This window comes from Sciurus carolinensis, chromosome 10 (assembly GCF_902686445.1).
Source record: "Sciurus carolinensis chromosome 10, mSciCar1.2, whole genome shotgun sequence".
NCBI classification, from domain to species: Eukaryota; Metazoa; Chordata; class Mammalia; order Rodentia; family Sciuridae; genus Sciurus; species Sciurus carolinensis.
In genome coordinates this window covers 129690117-129716169 of record NC_062222.1, presented here as the reverse complement: position 1 = coordinate 129716169, position 26053 = coordinate 129690117, and the positions used below count along the sequence as shown (strand labels likewise).

The 26053-nt window shown below is 41.5% G+C and overlaps 1 protein-coding gene and 1 long non-coding RNA gene across 2 annotated transcripts in view; one reads left to right on the top strand and one right to left on the bottom strand.

Annotated features, from left to right (window-relative positions):
- Fbxl5 (F-box and leucine rich repeat protein 5) overlaps positions 1-2223 on the bottom strand; it is a 47006-nt gene extending 44783 nt beyond the window's left edge. The window contains exon 1 of the mRNA XM_047566757.1: positions 2037-2223. Within this exon, the coding sequence (XP_047422713.1) occupies positions 2037-2120 (84 nt within the window). The 5' untranslated portion in view covers positions 2121-2223. The remainder of the gene's footprint in view (positions 1-2036) is intronic.
- A 932-nt stretch (positions 2224-3155) lies between these two features.
- Positions 3156-13651, top strand: LOC124994629 (uncharacterized). The gene is made up of 3 exons (XR_007110526.1): positions 3156-3287; positions 4641-4749; positions 13521-13651. It is a non-coding gene; the product is annotated as an uncharacterized LOC124994629 (long non-coding RNA).
- Positions 13652-26053: the final 12402 nt, after the last annotated feature.

Genomic DNA, 26053 nt, shown 5'->3' with positions numbered 1-26053 from the left:
CTTTTTTTTAAAAAGGCAACTTTAGTTGTTTACAATAAAAAACAAACAAAAAAAAAAAGCAAACTTTATTTTCAAAATTTGTTCAAATGTTATCAATCAATAGGAAAAGACACACAAGAATGATGACTAACTTCTTCAAACTGTTGAAATAAGGCTGGGACTGAGGATATAACTCAGTAATACGGTGCTTGCCTAGCACTCCCAAGGCTCTGGGGTCAGAGCCTCAACACCACAAAACAAACAAAATTAAGGCTGGTTAGTCTTCTCAGCAAATAAATGAATTGTGATTATCAGGTCACATTTATTTGGAAAAGTGAAAAAAACTAGAAAAATGTATACATGCACAAAATTTTCCACTCAATAGCAGGTGACCCCTAAACTACCTCCTGGATATAAACTGGAGAGAAAACTCTGCAGAGAAAAATCATAACTTCTCTTTATGATTTCTGAGAAAGGGGAAACCTCCCCATTTTTCTTTCCCTCAATTAAAGGACACTGTTAGAACAAAATAAAAAAGACGAGGAAGACAGAAACACTACAATACAGACAACTGAAAAATTCACTTCTGATGAGCTGAAAGGCTCATCCATTCCTTAAGAGTCTCCTGGTAGGTGTTTCTGACCCTTGGTTGCACACTGCACTCCCCTGGAGAGATTTAAATTACACTTTATGTCTGTCTGGGTTCCACTCTCCTAATTTCAATGGTTTTGAATATCAGAATTTTTAACAGCTTTCTGGATGATTTTAATAGGCAACCAAGTTGTTAACCACCATTCTGGCCAGTTCTAGTGTTTAAACACCTGAGTCGGGTTTTGGGGGTTTTTGTTTTTGTTTTTGTTTTTTTCATTTTCAAAATTAAGGGGGAGGAGAAAGATGTTTGTGGGGCAGGAGATGTTTGTGCTAAGATCTGAAACTCAACCTTACCGCTTTCAACTGCTGGTCTTGAGTGTGGCCTAGCAATGCACACTCTGGGCATCCTCCAACCGACTCTCTGGGTTAAGAGCCTCTGTTTGCTGTCGACAGCAGTTCTGCTTAATGCTATGTAATTTCTGAAAATTCGTAAGTTGATTTCTATGCTTAAACAACATGCATTTAAATCCTATTTATCTGGTTCACTTCTACAAGAAATAAGACCGCCCGAAGTTTTAAAGATAGCCATATGACTTTCCCCAACATAAATTGACAAATAAGGGTAATTTTAATTAAGTCATTAGCAAAAGGTCCTGGGCTACCTCCACTTTAAAAGTGCTTCTCCAGCTTATGCTGGTTGCACCAATTAATAATCCAAAAGGGTTCCCACAGTCAAACCAACTTTTCCCGAGGCCCCTTTTATTTGAGCCCACGCAAAGAATTCCAGCAGAGAAGAGCTGTCTTCTAGCAAATTTTACAGCGAGTAAATACCCCGGGCAATAAAAGTTGTGAGAAAAACAAGAACCATAAACGAAGAGTGAAGGTCCACTCTCTCCTAAACCGTTTCTTCTCCCAATTCCAGCCAGAGAACGGCTCGAAGGTAAAATGCAGGGGAGCTGGGGCCGCTGCCCGGCGCGCCAGGAAGCGAGCCAGAGTTGCACAAGGATGCACGCGCGTCTGCAAAAACGCGGGGAGCCCCGAGCAGGCCGAGGGCGGGTACTGCGGGCGAGAGGACCGCAGCAACGGCCTGCCCGCGCGGACGCGAAGCCCCACCGCGCCGGCCGGCCGGCGGGGGTCCCGGGGTTCGCGGCCCCGCGCCCCGAGGGGCTGGCGGCGGGCGGCGCCCTCCCCTCCGCGCGCCAGGCCCGCGGGCAGGGGGACGCGCCGGTCAGGGCGGCGCCGCGCGCCCCGAGGGCACGTCCGAGGCCGCGGCCGGGCTGGGGGCGGCTCCCGAGGGGCCGGGGGCCGCGGGGGCCGCGCAGCGCTGACAGCTGCGCAGGAGGCGGCGACCCCGGGGGCTGCGAGCGCCGCGCAGGCCAGGCCGCCCCGGGGACCCGCCTGCTGCTCGCCGCCCGCCCGCCCGCCGCGCCGCGCCGCCCCGAGCCGCAGGCCCCGCGCTCCGTTACCTTGTCGCAGTAGAGCCACACCAGCTGCTTCATCCGCCAGTGCGGGGCGGTGAAGACATCCACTTCTTCGGGGAAAGGCGCCATCGCCGCGGCTTCAGCCTCCGCCTCAGCAGCCGCGGCCGCCGCCTCTCCATAGACACCCTCGCCGCGGGGCAGAGGCGGCGCGCCCCCCTGCGCATGCGCCCGCCCCGTCGGCGCGCGCGTCCGGGCCGCCCGGCCGGCGGAGACGCGGGGGCGCGCGGGCCGCCGCCATGCGGTCCCTGCGGCCCACGTGACCGGGCGCGGAGGCTCGCGGCTCTGCCTCCCGCCTCCACACCCATTCCTTGTCCTCTTAGTGTGTCGCAGGAAGAAACTAAGCCGTGGCCCTGTATTTTCGCCTCCCCAAAACAGCGGGTGAAGCGAGAGGTGGCGTTCGGGGGCGCCCGCCGGCCTGGACGCCCAGGCAGCCCCGCGCCTTGGCCGAAGGCGAGCCCCGAGTCCACCTGGGCGCCCGACCGCGATGCCCCTCGGCCGGCGCGCGACCCGGCCCTGCTGGGCCGGCCTCCGATTCGCGCCCGCGGCCTTGCCCACATGCCAGGCGCGGCCTGGGCTTGGCTCCGGCCCAGCCAGGCGAACCCGGGCTGGGTTCTGGGGGAACGTGCGGCCCACGCGGGGAGCGGCGGCGCCTGGCAGGACCCGGGCGTGAGGCCGAGGGCGGGTGCGGGAGAGCCCAGTAGCATCCCTCCATCTTAAGACGAGGCCTAGCGAGAGGAAAGGGGCTGCACCGGCGTCACTGGCCCGAGCAAGGTCCCCGGGTCTCTTGGCCATCCTCACCCCAGGCTCCGCTCAGCCTGACCAGCCAACCCGCCAGGGCTCAGCTGGAGGAGTGATGGACCCAAAAGGAACGGCAAGGGCCGGATAGGCTGAGAATGTGGGGAGGGTGTGTTACTTGCTCCGTGCCCTAAGCCAGGAGGGCAAGATGGATGCATTCACCCCAGCATCTCTTATCTATCGTAGTTTCTCGACAACATGGGGGCCCAACATTCAAAAAATAAGAGTATAAGGAGGTAGGAGAGAACCTTGCCCTGGAGTGTACCTGTTCGGTTCTAATCGTACCATGTGCCATTTATTGACAGGCAATGTGAGCGAGCAGTGGCACAAAACAAGGCCCTGGAGATGAAAGGTTCCTGGTTTTGCCAAATACTGGTTCTACGACTTTGGATAAGCTACATGATTTCTCTGTGCCTCAGTTTCGTCATGTGTGAAATGAGGGTAATAATCCCTACCTCGTAAGATTTTTAGGAGAATTAAGCAAGTTCTTAGATTTGAAGTGTTCATAATAGCACTTGGCACATACTAAGTACTGTCTGAAAACTGTTAATATTAGATACAACAAGCAGGGCTCGCCTGTAATCCTAGCTACTCAGGAGGCTGAGGATGAAATATCGTTAAGTTCAAAGCCAACCTGAGCAATTCAGTGAAACCTTCCCTCAAAATAGAAAGGGTTGGGGACGTAGCTCAGTGGTAGCGTGCCCCTGGGTTCAATCGGTAAGTACATACGTACAAGAAGTTGTACATAAGTACAACTCTGTGAGCTAGCGCTGTAGAAAACTGTCAAAGACTTTCTGGTAATTGCCTAGGGTAAGTGAATAATCTGGCTTATGAATCTGGTCTGACAATACCCTCCCAGGCACTGTCTTAGTTGGGACACAGATGGCTTCTCCAGTCTGTTCTGAGGAAATAGGAAGAATGCTTAATGGAACAGAAGGATAGACAAAGTCCTTACCAGTCCCTCCCTCTCATCCTCTCACCCTGTTTCCCCCCTTTTATTTTCTCTTCCCTTAGGGCTTTGCCTCTGTACTTTTTAATGTACCTCAAAAGACATTTTCTTATTTCCCCTCTATTTCTTTACTTCACACTGATCTTTCACACCAACTGTCTTGGAATGTTGATCAAACCTCAGGTGAACCAATTCTATAGAGAACTGAGCTCCATGAGAGGCGCTCATTGTACCCTCAGCACTCAGAACAGTGTCTGTCATACCACTGGTACTCAAAAAATATTTGCTGAATAAAGAAAGAAGGAATGAGGTAAATTCATGGAATTCTTGTAATTTCCTCATTTTTACTAATTTTGAAAATACCTTGTTGTATTTCTCTTGCACCTGTTTGTGTCTGCATTGCTCACTGCATATTTCCCAAAGTAACCACATTATAAAGGTATTTAACAACAAAAATGTCCATCTACACACAAAGGTTATAACTCAGATTTGTAACTGTGTAAGTTGGCTGAAGTATAATAACAACTACTTTGGGCCCTGGCTATTTCAAAAAATTAAGATGACAAAAGGAAAAGAGATTAAATTATAAAAATAAATAAATAAGGCCTGTTGGTCATTTTTCCCTTCAAGAGAAGCTGTTAACTTAAGCTCCATATACTGAGTAATATAGCAATTAATCACCTGATATGTAGAATAAATGATTAGTTTATAATGCACTGTAGCTGGAGAGAGAAGACACTGATCAATGTAGTGTCATAACTGTAGATTCTCACAACTACAATAGATAGGAAATGTTCTTATGACCCGGTTGTCACTTGAATCACCTTTCTGTGTGATTTCTTCAGGTACAAAAGCAGACAAATTCAAAGAAACCAGCCTTTGGCAACTGCAAAGAGAGTGCATAGGATAAGGCCTGTGAACAAAGCTGTGAAAACCCATATGGTGGCGTGCCTGGTAGGACTGATGGGTCTCTTCCCCACTCTCATTCTCCCTGAAAAACTGCGTGCTACAGGGGGAAAAAATCTTATTCCCTGGCAACCTAAAAATACAATGACCCCAGGCCTCTTCTGTAGAATTTTCTGCCCCTAGTTTTGAGGGCTCTGGAAAAGATTGTCAGGGAAGGTCAATTCTAAAGCATTTAACTCTGTTTATTTCATTATGACATAGCACTTTCTCCAAAGCAGGGTTTGTTGTGAAAATAAGCAGTGTAATTACAAAACAGTTGGAATCGTAATCCTAACCAAATTTGATCATCCCTGTTAGTCAAAATAGCCAATCAACAACTGCTATAGCAAACCAAATTGATTTAGGGGTAAAGCTTTCAATATGAATGATGGCAAAATAAAAGATAGCCAGCAAGTTGAAATGCAATGCCAAATGCTACATTTGTTTTTATTTTCCTTTAGTATACTTTCTATGCAAATGAAGCTTAATCAGATATATGAGAGTGTATTTGTTTACAGTTTCCTCAAATCTTTACTTTCTTTTTTTTTATTGTAAACAAATGGGATACATGTTGTTTCTCTGTACATGGCGTAAAGGCATACCATTTGTGTAATCATAAATTTACATAGGGTAATGTTGTTTGATTCATTCTGTTATTTTTCCCTTCCCCCCACTCCTCCCACCCCTCTTTTCCCTCTATACAGTCCTTCCTCCATTCTTGCCCCCATCCCTAACCCTAACTCTGACACTAACCCCTCCCATCCCCCATTATGTATCGTCATCCACTTAGCGAGATCATTCGTCCTTTGGTTTTTTGAGATTGGCTTATCTCACTTAGCATGATATTCTCCAATTTCATCCATTTGCCTGCAAATGCCATAATTTTATCATTCTTTACGGCTGAGTAATATTCCATTGTATATATATGCCACAGTTTCTTTATCCATTCATCAATTGAGGGGCATCTAGGTTGGTTCCACAATCTGGCTATTGTGAATTGAGCAGCTATGAACATTGATGTGACTGTATCTCTGTAGTATGCTGATTTTAAGTCCTTTGGGTATAGGCTGAGGAGTGGGATAGCTGGGTCAAATGGTGGTTCCATTCCAAGTTTTCTAAGGAATCTCCACACTGCTTTCCAGAGTGGCTAAATCTTTACTTTCTTTAAATTAAATACTGAACACTGTTGCCCCATTGGTTTTTACTGTATAATTACAGACACGTTGCTATGTATATTAGTTTACTAGGGCTGTCATAACGAGATACCACATGCTGGCTGGCTTAAATGGAAATTCATTTTCACAGTTTTCGGAGGCCAGAAGTACAGGATCAAGGTGTCAGCAGGCTTAGCATCTTCTGAGGCCTCTTTCTGTCATAGAGATGGCTACCTTCTCAAAGTGTCCCTACTCAGGCTTTTCTCTACATGTGTGCATCTCTTGTATGTCTAATCTATGATCTACCAGTGAGATTGACTTGCCCTCCCCAACCACCTTGTTGTAACTTAATCACTTTTTTTTTTTTTTTTTTTTTTTTAGACAGGGTCTCATTAGGTTGCCCAAACTGGCCTCTAACTAGTACTCTTCCTGTATCAACTTCCCTTGGCTGGGCTTACAGGTGTGCTTCACAATACCTGGCATTTCAAAGTCCTGTCTACAAAATATAGTCCATTCTGAGGTCCTGTTGGTTGGGGCTTAATAAATTTAAGAATTTTGGGAAAACACAAATCAGTCCAAAACACTACAAAAGAAAAAAATTTGTTCCTAAGATATGATAAAACCTTTCTTACAACAACTACAAAGAATTTGGAAATAAATAAATGTCCATTAATAGGATACTGGATATCATAGAAATTATAGCCCATCCAATCGATTGAAAAGTAGGTCACCATTAAAAAGTATAAGAGAGACCTCTAGCTGTGCACACTGTTGCACACCTGTCATTGCAGTTATTGAAGAGAGTGGGGCAGGAGGACTTGAAGTTCAAGCTCCCCTTGGGCAACTTAGCAAAACCTTGTCAACTAGAGGTACTAGGTTCGATCCTCAGCACCACATAAAAATAAATGAAATAGAGGTATTGTGTCCATCTACAACTAAAAAAAACTTAAATAAAAAAAGAGTGTTTTAAAAAAAAAAAGCATTCAGTTTAGCATCAATCACCATTGATCTGTAATGCCAGAGCTCTGTCCAGCCTCTGGAAGTACCATTCTCCCTCACAGACATATCCAGATGCTTCCTATATTTGTACTTGGAGATCTTTGTCCCAATCTCCTGCCATATGTCCAATCCTTCTGATATAGGAGTCTCCCAGCTTGTCACCATGAAGCCATCCCAGTGAGTTCTACCTGATTTCTATTCCTTAGACCACCACCAAGCCCCTGTACTACTTCCTCCACGACACACACAGGACACTATTTTCCCAGGTCTCTCAAGCAAGCCAGAGTTGTCACCAGCAGTTTTTAGAGTTCACATAGTTGTTATAAAGGTGGGGCCTTGCCCCACTGTGGGCATTTGACTGTTCACCTGCTCTTTGCATCCAATGAGTCCTGGTATCCATTTTCAGAACTTCAAGTTTGCTCCCTCTAAGGCCCATGTATTAAAGGGTTGGTCCACAGGCTGTGGAGCTACTGGGAGGTAGTGGAACCCTTAAGTGGTGGAGACAGGTGGGAGCTCTTCAGGTCAATGGGCAGTGAGCCCTTGAAGCATGTAGTGACCCTAGACCCTTCCTCTTTGGGGTCCCAGCCATGAAGTAAGCAGTTTTGCCACTTGTTGCCATTGATGCCTATCACAGGCCCAAAAGTATCAGAGCCTTGATGGAGTGAAACCTCCAAAAGTATGAACCAGAGTAAATCTTATCTCTTCATACTTTGATTATCTCAGGTTTTGTCACAATAGTGGAAAACTGACTAAAACAAAATGTTTGGAGCACACGGTTCCCATTCTTGACTTGAAGCACATTGGAATGCAGGCACAGCATACTGTGCCACCTTTTTTTTTTTGGTACCAGGGATTGAACCCGGGGTTATTTTACCACTGAGCCACATGCCCAGCCCTTTACATTTTGTTTAGAGACAGGGTCTTGCTGAGTTGCTTAGGACCTCAGTTACTAAAGCTGGCTTTGAACTCGTGATCCTCCTGCCTCAGCCTCCTGAGCAGCTGGGATTATGGGTGTGCACCACTGCACCTGGCCTGTTCCCCTTTTTTAAGGTGTGGAGTTCTCTTCCCTACAGGCTCACTGATACCCCATACACAAGAAAAAGAAATAGTTGGACATATACAAGGGCATAGATAATAAAAGAGTTAAGAAGAAGGGGTGTAAAGGGAAAGGGGACAGTTAGGACAGAAATAAAAAGGTGAGAAAAGCAGAATGATAGTCGGGGTAAAGGAAAGAAGGTGGAGATAAAACAATGAAAATACATCCAGTGTTACCACGTACCAGGCACTGTAAATGTTTTCCAAGAATTCATGTGTAATCCTCATAATATGTGGAATGTTCTACTATTTTTCCCACTTAACAGAAAAGAGAGCCATTGTTTAAAGAGAGCCATTGATTTGTTCAAGGTCAGAGAAGTAGTGAATGAAAAATCCAAGATTTAAATCAGTGCTTTTTAAATCTTGCAATGTGTCCAGATCTTACACTGAAAAGACAACTCTGTTAATTAATTCATATCAACAAATTACATGTTTAACATGTGCTATTAACCTCTGAGCTAGAGCCAAAGGTGACTGCTGTGGGATTCCTATTCTGTCTTAGTGGAATAACAAACAAATAATCAGAGAAGGATACAATTATTCAGACCAAGTAGAGGTCCTGAGGACCCACCGGGAAAGGTCTCTCACTCTAGTTTGTAGATAGCTAGAGAGGATTTTCTGGTAGAAGTGACCCTTGAACTTAGTATTGACAGTTTCAGAAGAATCACCCACCTGAGGCTGTAGGGACTTTGTTTTTATTCATTTAACACTGAACAAATTTAAATTACTATTCTTGAAAACCTCACAACTTTTAAGGAAATTCAGTATTTGTTACCTGTCCCATTCTGAATTAGCTGAAGTTATCTTTCAGGTGTTCTTCATTAATTCAACTTTGTCCTGTAATGACTACAGCATTAGCTACATCATATATATATATACATATATATATACATATATATATATATTTATTTTTTTATTTATTTATTTATTTTTTTTTTTTGGTGGTGCTAGGGATTGAACCCAGGGTCTTGTGCATGCTAGGCAAGCACTCTACCAACTGAGCTCTATCCCTAGCCCTACATCATATTTTTAACAACAAAATATCAGAACAATGACATGAATAAAAGAATAAGTGTCTTATTTCTTGGCAATTTTAAGTACTTGACACTATATGGTAATATACTTATCTGCCTTTATCTATATCCCCAGAATAAGTAGTAGGCATACATAATAGGAATAAAATATTTCTCGTTGCAGGAATAAATGAGGAGAAAAAGAATAAATGAGAATTCAAAAGGCCTTTGCAGACAAACCTTCACTTTTTTCAGTAATGTACATAAATGATTTCTAAGAAAAATAAGCCCCAATAAGCTACATTTAAAGTCCTTCTTTCTTTTTTTTTTTCTTATTATTGTACACAAATGGGATACATGTTGTTTCTCTATTTGTACATGGAGTCAAAGCATACCATTTGTGTAATCATAAATTTACATAGGGCAATGATGTTTGATTCATAATTTTTTTTCCCTCCCCCCGACCCCTCCCACCCCTCTTTTCCCTCTATACAGTCCTTCTTTCCTCTATTCTTACCACCCTCCTTATCCCTAACCCTAAACCTAACCCTAACCCTAAGGCTAACCCCTCCCACCCCCCATTATATGTCCTCATCCGCTTATCAGCGAGATCATTCGTCCTTTAGTTTTTTGAGATTGGCTTATCTCACTTAGCATGATATTCTCCAATTTCATCCATTTGCCTGCAAATGCCATAATTTTATCATTCTTCATTGCGGAGTAATATTCCATTGTATGTATATGCCACGGTTTCTTTACCCATTCATCAACTGAAGGGCATCTAGTTTGGTTCCACAATCTGGCTCAACAATAGTTCCTCCCTTTAAGAGTTTCTCACCTTGACCCCTTGGTTGGGAATTCATTCCTAAACTGGATACTGGGTGAGGCTTAGCAGGGAACACCTATTGGCCCAGATTTCCAATTCCATCCCCTAGAAGAACGTAAACCACACCATAAAATGTGGTAGAATAACCTTAAGTCATTTAAAATGATCGTAGAAGTATTTTTAAATATTACAAAAACATAATTTGCTTCATTACAAATATGGAAATATAATGTGTAAAGTGGTTTCTTTGCAAACATTTCAGACAAAAGCCTCTGATTTCCTAAAAATGCCTGTAATGTCACCTATCTTGTTCTTTCTCTGCTTCTTTTTTTATATTTTTTCTTTCTTTTCTTCTTTTTTTTTTTTCCAGTGCTAGAGACTGAACCCAAGGCCTTGTGTGTGGGAGGCAAGCGCTGTCCACACACCAGCCCCCACCTATTTTGTTCTTAATAAACATTGCCAAGTCAACACCAACTCTGTGAATGCCTGTCAAAGGCTCCTTTATGGCTGGCTCGCAGGGAGTATAGCCCAAGGGAAAGGTGACTGCCTCAGGGATATCTCAACACAGCATTTGCATGTACGAGTAAGGGAAAGTATCACAGTTTCTGGGATGAAAAAGTACGATAAGCTTCCTGTAAATCATCAGGTTTACAGTCATTGTAATGAGGAAATCTGGCAGGCAATTGCTTAATCCCTGTTGTCCAAAGGGGCGGGGGTGTTCAGGGAAATATCAGTTGTTTCCTTCCTCTCTAGCCCTGATGTTCAAAAACTAAAAAAAGACAAAAACCTAAAAACCAAGTATCAAAAAAAAAAAAGTTCATAGTTGCATAAAACAGACTTCTGAATATTTTAAAATGCTGACAGCTAACAGGCAGAAAGACAGGAATTTCTATTCATTGACTACTAACTTGTTTTGAAACAGTGTGGTTAATACATACATTAGTCTGAGTCCTAATCTCACCTCTGCCACTATCTATCTATACTCAAAGGACCATGGGCAAATCAATGCCCATTCTGTTTCCTCAACTGCAAACTTGGCCTGGGATTCTATTGAGTGATAATGAGTGCTAAATAATTAATAAAACATTAATTAATCTACAACACATGCAAAAAGGACTCTGCAGGGCAAATACTTAACCTGTTCTGTGAAATCAGGCACAAACTACCCAGATAAGTGAATCAATAATTAGGTACTTTCAGCTAATCATTATTTCCTTTGTATAACCAGTTTAACTATGATCATTTCCATTTACTCTTCCTAAAATATCTACCAAATTGATTTTTTTTTGGCCTATAATAGGTCTTCTCCCTTGTGTGCAAGACGTTAACATTTGTAATTGGATTTTTTTTTTTTTTTTTTTTTTTTTTTTGGTACCTGGGATTGAACCCAGGGGTGCTTTACGACTGAGCTACATCCCCAGCCCATTTTATTTTTTATTTTGAGACAGGGTTTTGCTAAGTTACCTGAAACTTGTGATCCTCCTGCCTCAGCCTCCTGAGTAGCTGAAATTGCAGGTATATACCTTCAGCGGGGTTGAATATTTTGTTCTTTTCATGCTGAGGGTAGAACCTAATGCCTCAAACAAGCTAAGCATACTCTCTTATCATTGAACCACACCCCAGCCCTTGGATTGTTTAATGGTAGCAAGATAGTAAAGAAAAATGGATAAGTGTGTGGACCCAGTTTCCTCATATGTAAAGGGAATAGTAAGTCCCTGAAGGATATGGAAAATGATAATACCAGGGTAGTGAAATGATAACCCCCCAAAATTGACCTGGAGGAAGAGGGAGGAGGGAGGCAATCATTAATCCTCTCCCAGTAACAATAGGCCCCTGGGGGGGGGGGGAGTGCAAACTTTCATTCCTTCCTGAGTTCATGGGCAGCATCTCCACCAAAAGCAAACATTCATCCCATCCCAACCACAATAGGTCCTGCAGGGAGGAGGTGAATACTGAAACTGAGACCTGGACATTTGCCCTTTCCCACTGCGGATGGGTCCTGGAAGGAGAAAAGCCAAGTGTGAAGCTTGGGGTAACAATGGGTCCCAGAGGAAGAAGATAAACAGTGAACTCTGGCAGAGTTCTGAGCTTTCAACCCTTCCCAGTAACAATAAGTTTCAGACTCTTTACAACTTATTTCCTGACTGCCCAAACTGACACATTCTGCTTAAGTCTCCAGTGATTAATTCACCCTCATTGTAACATAAAACTCAGAGCCCCTCTGTAACCTACAACCATTTTCCACTCCGAAAATGAGCTCCTCCATTGCCTGATTGATTGCTGCCAAATAAAGGAAAGCTTGCTGATCTGTTTGAGGTCTGCTTCCATTCCGGTTATTTGTGTTTTCATAATGGTGCCAAAACCATGTTAGTTATTTTTGCTCCAGTTCCTACCTCTCAGGTTATCCTGAGAATGAACTGTATAGAAGTAGGCAGAGAGCCTGGCATAGCAAACACTAAATGTTTTTTACACTATTACTTTTACCTCTAATGCAAGGCAATGGGACAAGACATTCTCTTTAGACTCTGCCAGTTCTCAATTTCTAGAAACCCTAGGTCTAGCATCTTGAAAGCTGTTTCTTTAATTCTATAATTTTAACTGGAGAAGGAAGTTAGAGGTAGATCTCATTGCAAGTGAAAGAATAAAAAATGACAATGACTTAAACAAGATAGGGTTTTCTTTGTCTCATGTATTAGTTTTCTACTGTTACACAACAAATCACCAAAAACTTAGTGGTTTAAGACAGCAATGTTTATTATTTCACAGTTTCTGGATCAGGAAATTTAGAGCTGGTTCAGCTGGCTGGGTATGCTAGCCCACATTCTCTCATGAGCCAGGCATGTGGTGCATACCTGTTATCCTAACTGTTTGGGAGGCTAAGGCACGAGGATTGCAATTTTGAAGCTAGCCTCAGCACTTTTGTGAGACTATAAGCAACCTAGTGAGACCCTGTCTCAAAAAATAAAAAAGGGCTCCCCAGCCCTTTTTTGTGTTTCAGTGGAACACCCCTGGGTTCAATCCCTGGTACCAAAAAAATTAATCAGATTCTCTCATGAACTTGCTGTCAAGTTTTCAGCCAGGACTATAGTCACCTGAAGACTTGACAGGACTAAAAGATCTGCCTTCAGCTCACTCAAGTGACTGTGGAGATGTCTTGGACCCCTATAGACTGTTAGATAAAAGGACTTTAGGAGATCACCACATGGGACGTTCCATAGGGCTGCTCAGAGTATGTCAGCTTGCTTTCCCCAAGGTTAAGTGCCAAGAAAGAGAAGGAGTGTGAACACCCAAGATTACCCAGGATTTTATGATGTACTCTCGAAAGACACCACTTCTGCCAGATGCTATGGGTCAGACAGATCAACACAGTACAGCGGGGAGACTATAAAAGGATATACATCTCAGATACCAGGGTCATTTGGGGCCCTCTTGGAAGCTGACTACTACACTCATGTGAAGACCAGTGTAGTCCAGGCCTGGTTCGGCAGCTCTCCATTTTGTCATTTTAGGGGAACAGGCTCCTTCCAGCCCATTGATCTGCCACGTCTAGGGTGTGGTCTTTGTTTTTAAGTGCAGAGAGCGGCATTTGCATTGCAGATAGTAAAATGGAAGAAAGGAAGAGAGTCTAAGCGTTCCTACATATTAGTTATCTCCTAAGAGTCTCTAAAAATCATTCCCATTTATTTCCCATAGGATGAAACTTATATCACATAGATCACCTTGTTGTAAACAGGTGAGAAGAGTGACTACGCGTTCTTGTTGGCCATCTACCAAGCCAACAGGGGGTTGGCTACTGTAGAAGAAGGGAGGAACAGATACAGGAGAGCGAACAGAGATCTCTGTGATTTGAACAGTTAATAAACATTGCTCTCCTTTCTTAGTCTCTATAGCATCTTGACTAAAACTCAACCTTCTCACTTTTTTAAAAAAATTATTCTTTTGGTATGAATGTGTGTGTTTCTGTGTGTACTAGGGATAGAATAGCTGTGAATGAAAGAATGTGAAGAAAATGAAATTATGGCACTTGAGTTGAAGAATATCCTGCTAAGCAAAATAAGCCAAACTCAAAAAACCAAAGGCGGAATATTTTCTCTGATATGCAAATGTTAATTCACAATAAGTGTGTGGGAGGGAGGTAAGGAAGAATAGAGTTACTTTATATTAGGTAGAGGGGAGTGAAGGGAGGAGAGGGGGGAATGGAGGTAGGAAGGATACTAGAGTGAAATAGACCATATTACCTCATGTTCATATATGACTGCATGACCAATGTGATCCTACAATATGTACGATCAGAAAAATGAGTAATTATACTCCATTTATGTATGATTTTTCAAAATGTATAAATGCATTCTACTGCCATCTAATTAGAACAAATAAAAAATTTAAAAAAAAAACAAAAAAAAGAATAGCTGTGTGTTAGGTGTCTGAGCTCAGAATCAGATTTAGGTACCCTTCCCAGCTTCATCCATCCTTCTGTGTGAACCAGGGCAAATGACCTACTCTCTGAGTTTCTGGGTCTTCACTTATAAAGCAGAAGAAATAGTAATACATACCTCATAGAGAATTAACTGAGTTAATAATTGTAACAAGCTTTCACAGTGCCTGGAACACTAAGCATTCAATAGTCTCTAAAATTATTGTGTACATTAAAAAAATAAGACCAATGGATCCAAGATGGCGGACTAGAGGGTAACTACATCTCCCGATGCTCCATAACTCAGGATTCAAGAAGGGGAGGTATTGAGAGACTCCGACCAACATACAGCCGCGGGTGAGTCTCTCCCACCAGGTGAAGCTTGCCCCGGGCGGGAGGCCCGGACAGGGGGCAGCTTCTCCGAGCAGGGCAGGGCAGCGAGAGACTTCCCCAAGCAGCCCTGCTCCCTCCAGTGGCAGGCAAGATCCACAGCCAGCTTCTTGGAGCAGACCGCCCAATGAGAGCTTTTCAGCACAGAACCAGCTCCAAGCCCCAGACCCAGCAGTGGGCCCCGGCCCACAGGTGGCTTCTGGGACCAAGGCAGGACAGGGAGAGTCCCCCGCCCCAGCAGCCTGGCTCCCTCAGGCGGGGGCAGGCCCTGTCTATAGCCAGCTTCTAGGAGCAGGACCACCCAGTGAGAGGATTTCCAGGCAGAACCAGCCCCCAGCCCTGGCCCCAGTAGCGGGCTAGGGGCAGCTTTCTTCGGAAGCATTACATTATCAAGTTCCTCCAAGACTTCAGGCTACTAAAGGCTGGGAGGTGATATACTGGAAATCTACAGGGACACTATAAGCCAATAGAGGAAATCTGCAATATCTCAGAGTCCCACTGATATCTGACCAATATGAGAAAACAAGGGAAGAAAATGTCGCAAACAAACCTAGATACTATATCAATAAAACCCAGTGACAGCACAGCAGAAGAAATGTCAGAAAGGGAGTTCAGAATGTACATAATTAAAACAATCAGGGAAGCAAACGAGGAGATGAAAGAGCAAATGCAGGCATTCAAAGAAGAGATGAAAGAGCAAATGCAGGCATTAAGTGATCGCACCAATCAACAGTTAAAAGAGCAAATACAGGGGAGGTTTCAAGATGGCGGCCTAGAGGGCGGCTGCATTTCATGTTGCTCCAAGACGCAGGATTCAAAAGAGGAGATAGTGAGAGACTTGGGACCAGCTCAAGGCCACCGGGTGAGTCTCTCCCGTTGGGGAGGCGTCCCAGATGGGGCAGTAGCCCCAGAACGCAGGGAACTTCGTGAAGTAGTGTTGCTTGGCGAGACGCCCCTCCCCCCACTGGAGCAGTAAACACGGACAACTGGGATCATCGTAGAGGAGGCGGCTCAGCACAGCGCTTGGACTCGGAGCAACCACTGGGACTCCGGCCGGCTGCCTGAGGAGGAGCTGCGTGGCGAGCTGTTTGGATGCAGAACGACCACTTCTGAACACCGGAGGGTTGCCTGGAGGAAGAGGAGAAGCGCGGCGGGTCACTTGGTCTAGGAGTGACTGCATCAGAGCCACAGGCGGTCGCCAGAGGAAGAGGCGAGTGGTGAGTTGATTGTACTCAAAGTGACCGCTCCTGAAGACCAGTGGCCTGCCTGGAGGAGGAGCGAGGTGGGTCTCTTGGTCTCGGAGCCACTGCTCCCGAACACCCGGGGGGCTACCCCGAGGAGGAGGAGGAGGAACAGGGCGGGTCACTTGGGCTTGGAGTGACTGCCTAGGGCTACGGGCGGTTGGTGGGAGGAGGAGACGCGAAGTGAGTTGCTTGGGCTCCTAGTGACTGCATCAGAACCCGGGCCCCTGTCCAGAGGAGGAGGTGTGTGGTGGGTCTCTGGGTCTCGGAGCTATTGTACGGGGCTCCAGGTGGCGGCTCAAAAGAGGGGCTGCATAGCCAGGCGATTAGGTGCAGAGCAGGGTCCCAGGAGCTAGGTGGCTTCTTGCTGGAAGAGCCCCACAGAGACACGCCTAGGGGCGGAGCGAAGTTTCCAGGACTGCGGGCAGATTCTCTAGGAGAGGCAGCCTAAGGAGACTTGCCTGCGGAGGGTGAGGCTCCCAGGCCCAGGAGGTAGGTCCGGGCCCCTGGGAACGGTGCAGAGGAAGACAGCCCAGCCCAGGCGGTAGTTGTAGATTGAGGGGAACCTCTAGGAGGGGAACTGACCAGCGAGACGTCCCCACCGAGTGAGTCTTCCCTGCCAGGAGAGGTTTTCTCACAGGGACAGTAAAACCAGAGACACAGGCACAAACAGGACTTGCCTCAGCCCATAGCCTAGTTCCCCGTTGGATGACCATTGGTCAACAAGTGGAGGCACCTCTGCCCACTAGCAGGGAATATATGCCACCTGAGGGTCACCACCCCTAGAGAGGCAGCTTCTTCGTGGAGCTCTGCATTATCAACTTCCTCCAAGACTTCAGGCTACTGAAGGATAAGAGGGGATATACTAGCAATCTTCAGGGACATTATAAGTCGATAGAGGAAATCTACAATATCTCAATGACCCACTGATTAATGCACAATATGAGAAAACAAGGGAAGAAAATGCCCCAAACAAATCTAGATGTTACATCAATAGAATCCAACGACAGCATGGCAGAAGAAATGACAGAAAGGGAGTTCAGAATGTACTTAATTAAAATGATCAGAGAAGCAAACGATGAGATGAAAGAGCAAATGCAGGCATTGAATGATGAGATGAAAGAGCAAATGCAGGCATTGAATGATCGCACCAATCAACAGTTAACAGAGCAAATTCAGGAGCAAAAGATCATTTCAATAAAGAGTTAGAGATATTGAAAAAAAACCAAAGAGAAATCCTTGAAATGAAGGAAAAAATAAACCAAATTAAGAACTCCATAGAAAGCATAACCAATAGGATAGAACACCTGGAAGACAGAACTTCAGATATTGAAGACAAAATATTTAACCTCGAAAACAAAGTTGAACAAACAGAGAAGATGGTAAGAAATCATGAACAGAATCTCCAAGAACTATGGGATATCATGAAAAGGCCAAATTTGAGAATTATTGGGATTGAGGAAGGCTTAGAGAAACAAACCAAAGGAATGAACAATCTATTCAATGAAATAATATCAGAAAATTTCCCAAATCTGAAGAATGAAATGGAAAATCAAGTCCAAGAGGCTTATAGGACTCCAAATACACAAAATTACAACAGACCCACAACAAGGCACATTATAATGAAAATACCTAACATACAAAATAAAGACAGAATTTTAAAGGCTGTGAGAGAAAAGAACCAAATTACATTCAGGGGGAAACCAATACGGATATCAGCAGATTTTTCAATCCGGACCCTAAAAGCTAGAAGGGCCTGGAACAACATTTTTCAAGCTCTGAAAGAAAATGGATGCCAACCAAGAATCTTATACCCAGCAAAACTTACCTTCAAATTTGACGATGAAATAAAATCTTTCCATGATAAACAAAAGCTAAAAGAATTTACAAAAAGAAAGCCAGCATTACAGAACATTCTCAGCAAAATATTTCATGAGGAAGAGATAAAAAACAAAGAAGCAAATCAGCAAAGGGAGGAATTATCCTAAAGGAACTGTCAAATAAAGGAGGAACCAAGATGTGTCAAAAATAAATAAATAAAATTTTAAATATGAACCAAATGACCGGGAATACAAATCATATCTCAATAATAACCCTGAATGTTAATGGCCTGAATTCATCAATCAAAAGACATAGACTGGCAGATTGGATTAAAAAGAAAGATCCAACAATACGTTGCCTGCAAGAGACTCACCTCATAGAAAGAGATACCGATAGACTAAAGGTGAAAGGATGGGGAAAAACATACCATGCACATGGACTCAGCAAAAAAGCTGGAGTATCCATACTCATTTCAGATAATGTGGACTTCAAGCCAATGTTAGTCAGAAGGGATAAGGAAGGACATTTCATACTGCTTAAGGGAAGCATAAATCAGCAAGATATAACAATCATAAATATCTATGCCCCAAACAGTGGCTCATCCATGTATGTTAAACAAATCCTTCTCAATTTTAGAAACCAAATAGACCATAACACAATAATACTTGGTGATTTTAACACACCTCTCTCACCACTGGATAGATCTTCCAAACAAAAATTGAACAAAGAAACCATAGATCTCAATAACACAATCAATAATTTAGACTTAACAGACATTTATAGAAATTACCATCCAACCAAGAGCGAATACACTTTCTTCTCAGCAGCACATGGATCCTTCTCTAAAATAGACCATATATTATGCCACAAAGCTAATGTCAGCAAATACAAGAAGATAGAGACACTACCTTGTATTCTATCAGATCATAATGGATTGAAGTTACAAATTAATGAAAGAGTAAAAAACAGAAACTACTCCAACACCTGGAGATTAAACAATATGCTATTATATGATGAATGGATAACAGAAGATATTAGGAAGGAAATTAAAAATTCTTAGAGGTAAACGAGAACAAAGAAACATCATATCAAAATCTCTGGGACACTATGAAAGCAGTACTTAGAGGAAGATTTATTTCATGGAGCGCATTTAATAAAAGAAGTAAAACTCAAAAAATAAACGACCTAACACTACAGCTCAAAGCCCTAGAAAAAGAAGAACAGACCAACACCAAAAGTAGTAGAAGACAGGAAATAGTTAAACTCAGAACTGAAATCAACGAAATTGAAACGAAAGAAACAATACAAAAAATTGACAAAATAAATAGTTGGTTCTTCGAAAAAATAAAATTGATAAACCTTTAGCCACACTAACAAAGAGAAGATGAGAGAAAACCCAAATCACTAAAATTCGGAATGAACAAGGAAATATCACAACAGACACGACTGAAATACAAAACATAATTAGAAGCTATTTTGAAAATCTATACTCCAACAAAATAGAAAATTTCGAAGACATCAACAGGTTTCTAGAGACATATGAATTGCCTAAACTGAACGAGGAGGACATAGACAATTTAAATAGACCAATTTCAAGTAATGAAATAGAAGAAGTCATCAAAAGCCTACCAACAAAGAAAAGTCCAGGACCAGATGGGTTCTCAGCCGAGTTCTACAAAACTTTTAAAGAAGAGCTCATTCCAATACTTCTCAAAGTATTCCATAAAATAGAAGAGGAGGGAACCCTCCCAAACTCATTCTATGAAGCCAATATTACCCTGATACCTAAACCAGACAGAGACACATCAAGGAAAGAAAATTTCAGACCAATATCCTTAATGAACATCGACGCAAAAATTCTCAACAAAATTTTAGCAAATCGCATACAAAAACATATTAAAAAGATAGTGCACCATGATCAAGTGGGTTTCATCCCAGGGATGCAAGGTTGGTTCAACATCAGGAAATCAATAAATGTCATTCACCATATCAATAGACTTAAAGTCAAGAATCACATGATTATTTCGATAGATGCAGAAAAAGCATTTGATAAAATACAGCACCCCTTCATGCGCAAAACACTAGAAAAAATAGGGATAGTGGGAACATTCCTTAACATTGTAAAGGTCATCTACGCTAAGCCCATGGCTAATATTATTCTAAATGGTGAAAAACTGAAAGCATTCCCTCTAAAAACTGGAACAAGGCAGGGATGCCCTCTTTCACCACTTCTATTCAATATCGTCCTTGAAACTCTAGCCAGAGCAATTAGACAGACCAAAGAAATTAAAGGGATACGAATAGGCAAAGAAGAACTCAAACTATCCCTATTTGCTGATGATATGATTGTATACTTAGAGGAACCAGGAAATTCCACCAGAAAACTTTTAGATCTCATAAGTGAATTCAGTAAAGTAGCGGGATATAAGATCAATGCACATAAATCTAAGGCATTTCTATACATGAGCAATGAATCTTCAGAAAGAGAAATTAGGAAAACTACCCCATTCACAATAGCTTCGAAAAAAATAAAATACTTGGGAATCAATCTCACAAAAGAGGTGAAAGACCTCTACAATGAGAACTACAGAACACTAAAGAAAGAAATTCAAGAAAACCTTAGAAGATGGAAAGATCTCCCATGTTCTTGGATAGGAAGAATTAATATTGTCAAAATGGCCATACTACCAAAAGTGCTATACAGATTCAATGCAATTCCAATTAAAATCCCAATGATGTACCTTACAGAAATAGAGCAAGAAATTATGAAATTCATCTGGAAGAATAAAAAACCCAGAATAGCTAAAGCAATCCTTGGCAGCAAGAGTGAAGCAGGGGGTATCGCAATACCAGATCTTCAACTCTACTACAAAGCAATAGTAACAAAAACGGCATGGTATTGGTACCAAAATAGAAAGGTGGATCAATGGTACAGAATAGAGGACACGGACACAAACCCAAATAAATACAATTTTCTCATACTAGACAAAGGTGCCCAAAATATGCAATGGAGAAAAGATAGCCTCTTCAACAAATGGTGCTGGGAGAATTGGAAATCCATACGCAACAGAATGAAACTAAACCCATATCTCTCACCATGCACGAAACTAAACTCAAAATGGATTAAGGATCTCGGAATCAGACCAGAGACCTTGCATCTTATAGAAGAAAAAGTAGGTCCAGAGCTTCAACATGTCGGCTTAGGACCAGACTTCCTCAACAGGACTCCCATAGCACAAGAAATAAAAGCAAGAATTAATAACTGGGATAGATTCAAACTAAAAAGCTTTCTCTCAGCAAAAGAAACTATCAGCAATGCGAAGAAAGAGCCTACAGAGTGGGAGAAAATCTTTGCCAATCATACTTCAGATAGAGCACTAATCTCCAGAATCTATAAAGAACTCAAAAAACTCTACACCAAGAATGCAAATAATCCAATCGACAAATGGGCTAAGGAAATGGATAGACACTTCACAGAAGAAGATCTACAAGCAATCAACAAACATATGGAAAAATGTTCAACATCTCTAGTAATAAGAGAAATGCAAATCAAAACTACCCTAAGATTCCATCTCACCCCAATTAGAATGGCAATTATCAAGAACACAAGCAACAACAGGTGTTGGCGAGGATGTGGGGAGAAAGGTACACTCATACATTGCTGGTGGGGCTGCAAATTAGTGCAGCCACTCTGGAAAGCAGTATGGAGACTCCTTAGAAAACTTGGAATGGAACCACCATTTGACCCAGCTATCCCACTCCTTGGCCTATACCCAAAGGACTTAAAATCAGCATATTACAGAGATACAGCCACATCAATGTTCATAACTGCTCAGTTCACAGTAGCCAGATTGTGGAACCAACCTAGATGTCCTTCAATTGATGAATGGATAAAGAAAATGTGGTATATATATACAATGGAATATTACTCTGCCATAAAGAATGATAAAATTATGGCATTTGCAGGCAAATGGATGAAACTGGAGAATATCATGCTAAGTGAGATAAGCCAATCTCAAAAAACCAAAGGAAGAATGATATCACTAATAAGTGGATGAGGACACATAATGGGGGGTGGGAAGAGTTAGTGTTAGGGTTAGAGTTAGGTTTAGGGAGGGGGGCAAGAATGGAGGAAGGAAGGACTGTATAGAGGGAAAAGAGGGGTGGGAGGCGTGGGGGGAAGGGTAAAAAATAACAGAATGAATCAAACATTACCCTATGTAAATTTATGATTACACAAATGGTATGCCTTTACGCCATGTACAGAGAAACAACATGTATCCCATTTGTGTACAATAATAAAAATAAATTAAAAAAATAACAGAAAAAAAAAGAGCAAATACAGGAAGCAAAAGATCATTTCAATAAAGAGTTAGAGATACTGAAAGAAAAAAAACAAACAAATCCTTGAAATGAAGGAAACAATAAACCAAGTTAAAAACTCCATAGAAAGCATAACCAATAGGATAGAACACCTGGAAGACAGAACCTCAGACATTGAAGACAAAATATTTAATCTTGAAAACAAAATTGACCAATCAGCGAAGATGGTAAGAAATCATGAACAGAATCTACAAGAATTATGGGATATCATGAAAAGGCCAAATTTAAGAATTACTGAGATTGAGGAAGGCTTAGAGAAACAAACCAAAGGAATGAACAATCTATTCGATGAAATAATATCAGAAAATTTCCCAAATCTGAAGAATGAAATGGAAAACCAGGTACAAGAGGCTTATAGGACTCCAAATACACAAAATTACAACAGACCCACACCAAGGTACATTATTATGAAAATACCTAACATACAAAATAAAGACAGAATTTTAAAGGCTGTGAGAGAAAAGAATCAAATTACATTCGGGGGAAACCAATAAGAATATCAGCAGATTTTTCAATCCAGACCCTAAAAGCTAGAAGGGCCTGGAACAACATTTACTAAGCCCTGAAAAAAAAATGGATGCCACCCAAGAATCTTATACCCAGCAAAACTTACTTTCAGATTTGACGACGAAATAAAATCTTTCCATGATAAACAAAAGCTAAAAGAATTTACAAAAAGAAAGCCAGCATTACAGAACATTCTCAGCAAAATATTCCATGAGGAAGAAATGAAAAACAACAATGCAAATCAGCAACGGGAGGAACTAGCCTAAAGGAATAACCAAATAAAGGAGAAAGCAAATCATGTCAAAAAACATAAATGAGTCAAATGACTGGGAATACAAATCATATCACAATAATAGCCCTGAATGTTAATGGCCTGAACTCATCAATCAAAAGACATAGACTAGTAGATTGGATTAAAAAGAAAAATCCAATAATATGCTGCCTACAAGAAATGATGAAGTGATGGGAAAAAACATACCATGTACATGGACACAGCAAAAAAGCTGGAGTATCCATCCTCATTTCAGATAATGTGGACTTCAAGCCAAAACAAGTCAGAAGGGATAAAGAAGGACATTACATACACTTAAGAGAAGCATAAATCAGCAAGCCATAACAATCATAAATATCTATGCCCCGAACATTGGCTTATCCATGTACGTCAAACAAATCCTTCTCAATTCTAGAAATCAAATAGACCACAACACAATAATACTAGGCGATTTTAACACACCTCTCTCACCACTGGATAGATCTTCCAAACAAAAATTGAATAAAGAAACCTTAGATCTCAATAACACAATCAACAATTTAGACTTAACGGACATATATAGAATATACCATCCAACAAAGAACAAATACACTTTCTTCTCAGCAGCACATGGATCCTTCTCTAAAATAGACCATACTTTATGCCACAAAGCTACTGTTAGCAAATACAAGAAGATAGAGATATTACCTTATATTCTATCAGATCATAATGGATTGAAATTAGAAATAAATGACAGAATAAAAAACAGAAACTTCTCCAATAGCTGGAGATTAAATAATACACTATTATATGTTGAATAGATAACAGAAGACATCAGGAGGGAAATAAAAAAATTCTTAGAAGTAAACAAGAACAAAGACACATCATATCAAAATCTCTGGGACACTATGAAAGCAGTACTTAGAGGAAGATTTATTTCATGGAGTGCATTCAACAAAAGAAGTAAAAATCAACAAATAAAGGACTTAACACTACAGCTCAAAGCCCTAGAAAAAGAAGAGCAGAGCAACACCAAAAGTAGTAGAAGACAGGAAATAGTTAAAATCAGAGCTGAAATCAACGAAATTGAAACAAAAGAAACAATCGAAAAAATTAACAAAATAAAGAGTTGGTTCTTTGAAAAAATAAACAAAATTCATAAACCCTTAGCCACACTAACAAAGAGAAAGACAGAGAAAACTCAAATTACTAAAATTCGGAATGAACAAGGAAATATCACTACAGACACAAGTGAAATACAAAACATAATTAGAAGCTATTTTGAAAATCTATACTCCAACAAAACAGAAAACCTCAAAGACATCAACAAGTTTCTAGAGACATATGAATTACCTAAACTGAATGAGGAGGACATACACAACTTAAATAAATCAATTTCAAGCAATGAAATAGAAGAGGTCATCAAACCTACCAACAAAAAAAAGTCCGGGCCCAGATGGGTTCTCAGCTGAGTTCTACAAAACCTTTAAAGAAGAGCTCATTCCAATACTCCTCAAAGTATTACATGAAATAGAAGAGGAGGGAACCCTCCCAAACTCATTCTGTGAAGCCAAGATCACCCTGATACCTAAACCAGACAGAGACACATCGAGGAAAGAAAATTTCAGACCAATATCCTTAATGAACATCGACGCAAAAATTCTCAACAAAATTTTAGCAAATCGCATACAAATATATATTAAAAAGATAGTGCACCACGATCAAGTGGATTTTATCCCAGGGATGCAAGGTTGGTTCAACATTCGGAAATCAATAAATGTCATTCACCATATCAACAGACTTAAAGTTAAGAATCACATGATTATTTCAATAGATGCAGAAAAAGCATTTGATAAAATACAGCATCCCTTCATGCTCAAAACACTAGAAAAAATTGGGGTAGTGGGAACATTCCTTAACATTATAAAGGCCATCTACGCTAAGCCCATGGCCAATATCATTCTAAATGGTGAAAAACTGAAAGCGTTCCCCCTAAAAACTGGAACAAGGCAGGGATGCCCTCTTCCACCAAAGAACTTTTAGAACTCATAAGTGAATTCAGTAAAGTAGCAGGTTACAAGATCAATACTCATAAATCCAATGCATTTTTATACATAAGTGATGAATCTTCAGAAAGAGAAGTTAGGAAAACTACCCCATTCACAATAGCCTTGAAAAAAATAAAATACTTGGGAATCAATCTCACAAAAGAGGTGAAAGACCTCTACAATGAGAACTACAGAACACTAAAGAAAGAAATTCAAGAAAACCTTAGAAGATGGAAAGATCTCCCATGTTCTTGGATAGGAAGAATTAATATTGTCAAAATGGCCATACTACCAAAAGTGCTATACAGATTCAATGCAATTCCCATTAAAATCCCAATGACGTACCTTACAGAAATAGAGCAAGCAATTATTAAATTCATCTGGAAGAATAAGAAACCCAGAATAGCTAAAGCAATCCTCAGCAGAAAGAGCGAAGCAGGGGGTATCGCAATACCAGAACTTCAACTCTACTGCAAAACAATAGTAACAAAAACGGCATGGTATTGGTACCAAAATAGACAGGTAGATCAATGGTACAGAAAAGAGGACATGGACACAAACCGAAATAAATACAATTTTCTCATATTAGACAAAGGTGCCAAAAATATGCAATGGAGAAAAGATAGCCTCTTCAACAAATGGTGCTAGAAAACTGGAAATCCATATGCAACAGAATGAAACTAAACCCCTATCTCTCACCCTGCACAAAAAATCAACTCAAAATGGATTAAGGACCTCGGAATCAGACCAGAGACCCTGCATCTTCTCGAAGAAAACGTTGGTCCAAATCTTCAACATTTCGACTTAGGATCAGACTTACTTAACAGGACTCCCATAGCACAAGAAATAAAAGTAAGAATCAACAACTAGGATGGATTCAAACTAAAAAGCTTTCTCTCAGCAAAAGAAACTATCAGTAATGTGAAGAGAGAGCCTACAGAGTGGGAGAAAATCTTTGCCACTCATACTTCAGATAGAGCACTAATCTCCAGAATCTATAAAGAACTCAAAAAACTCTACACCAAGAATACAAATAATCCAATCAACAAATGGGCTAAGGAAATGAACAGACACTTCACAGAAGAAGATCTACAAGCAATCAACAGATATATGACAAAATGTTCAACATCTCTAGTAATAAGAGAAATGCAAATCAAAACTACCCTAAGATT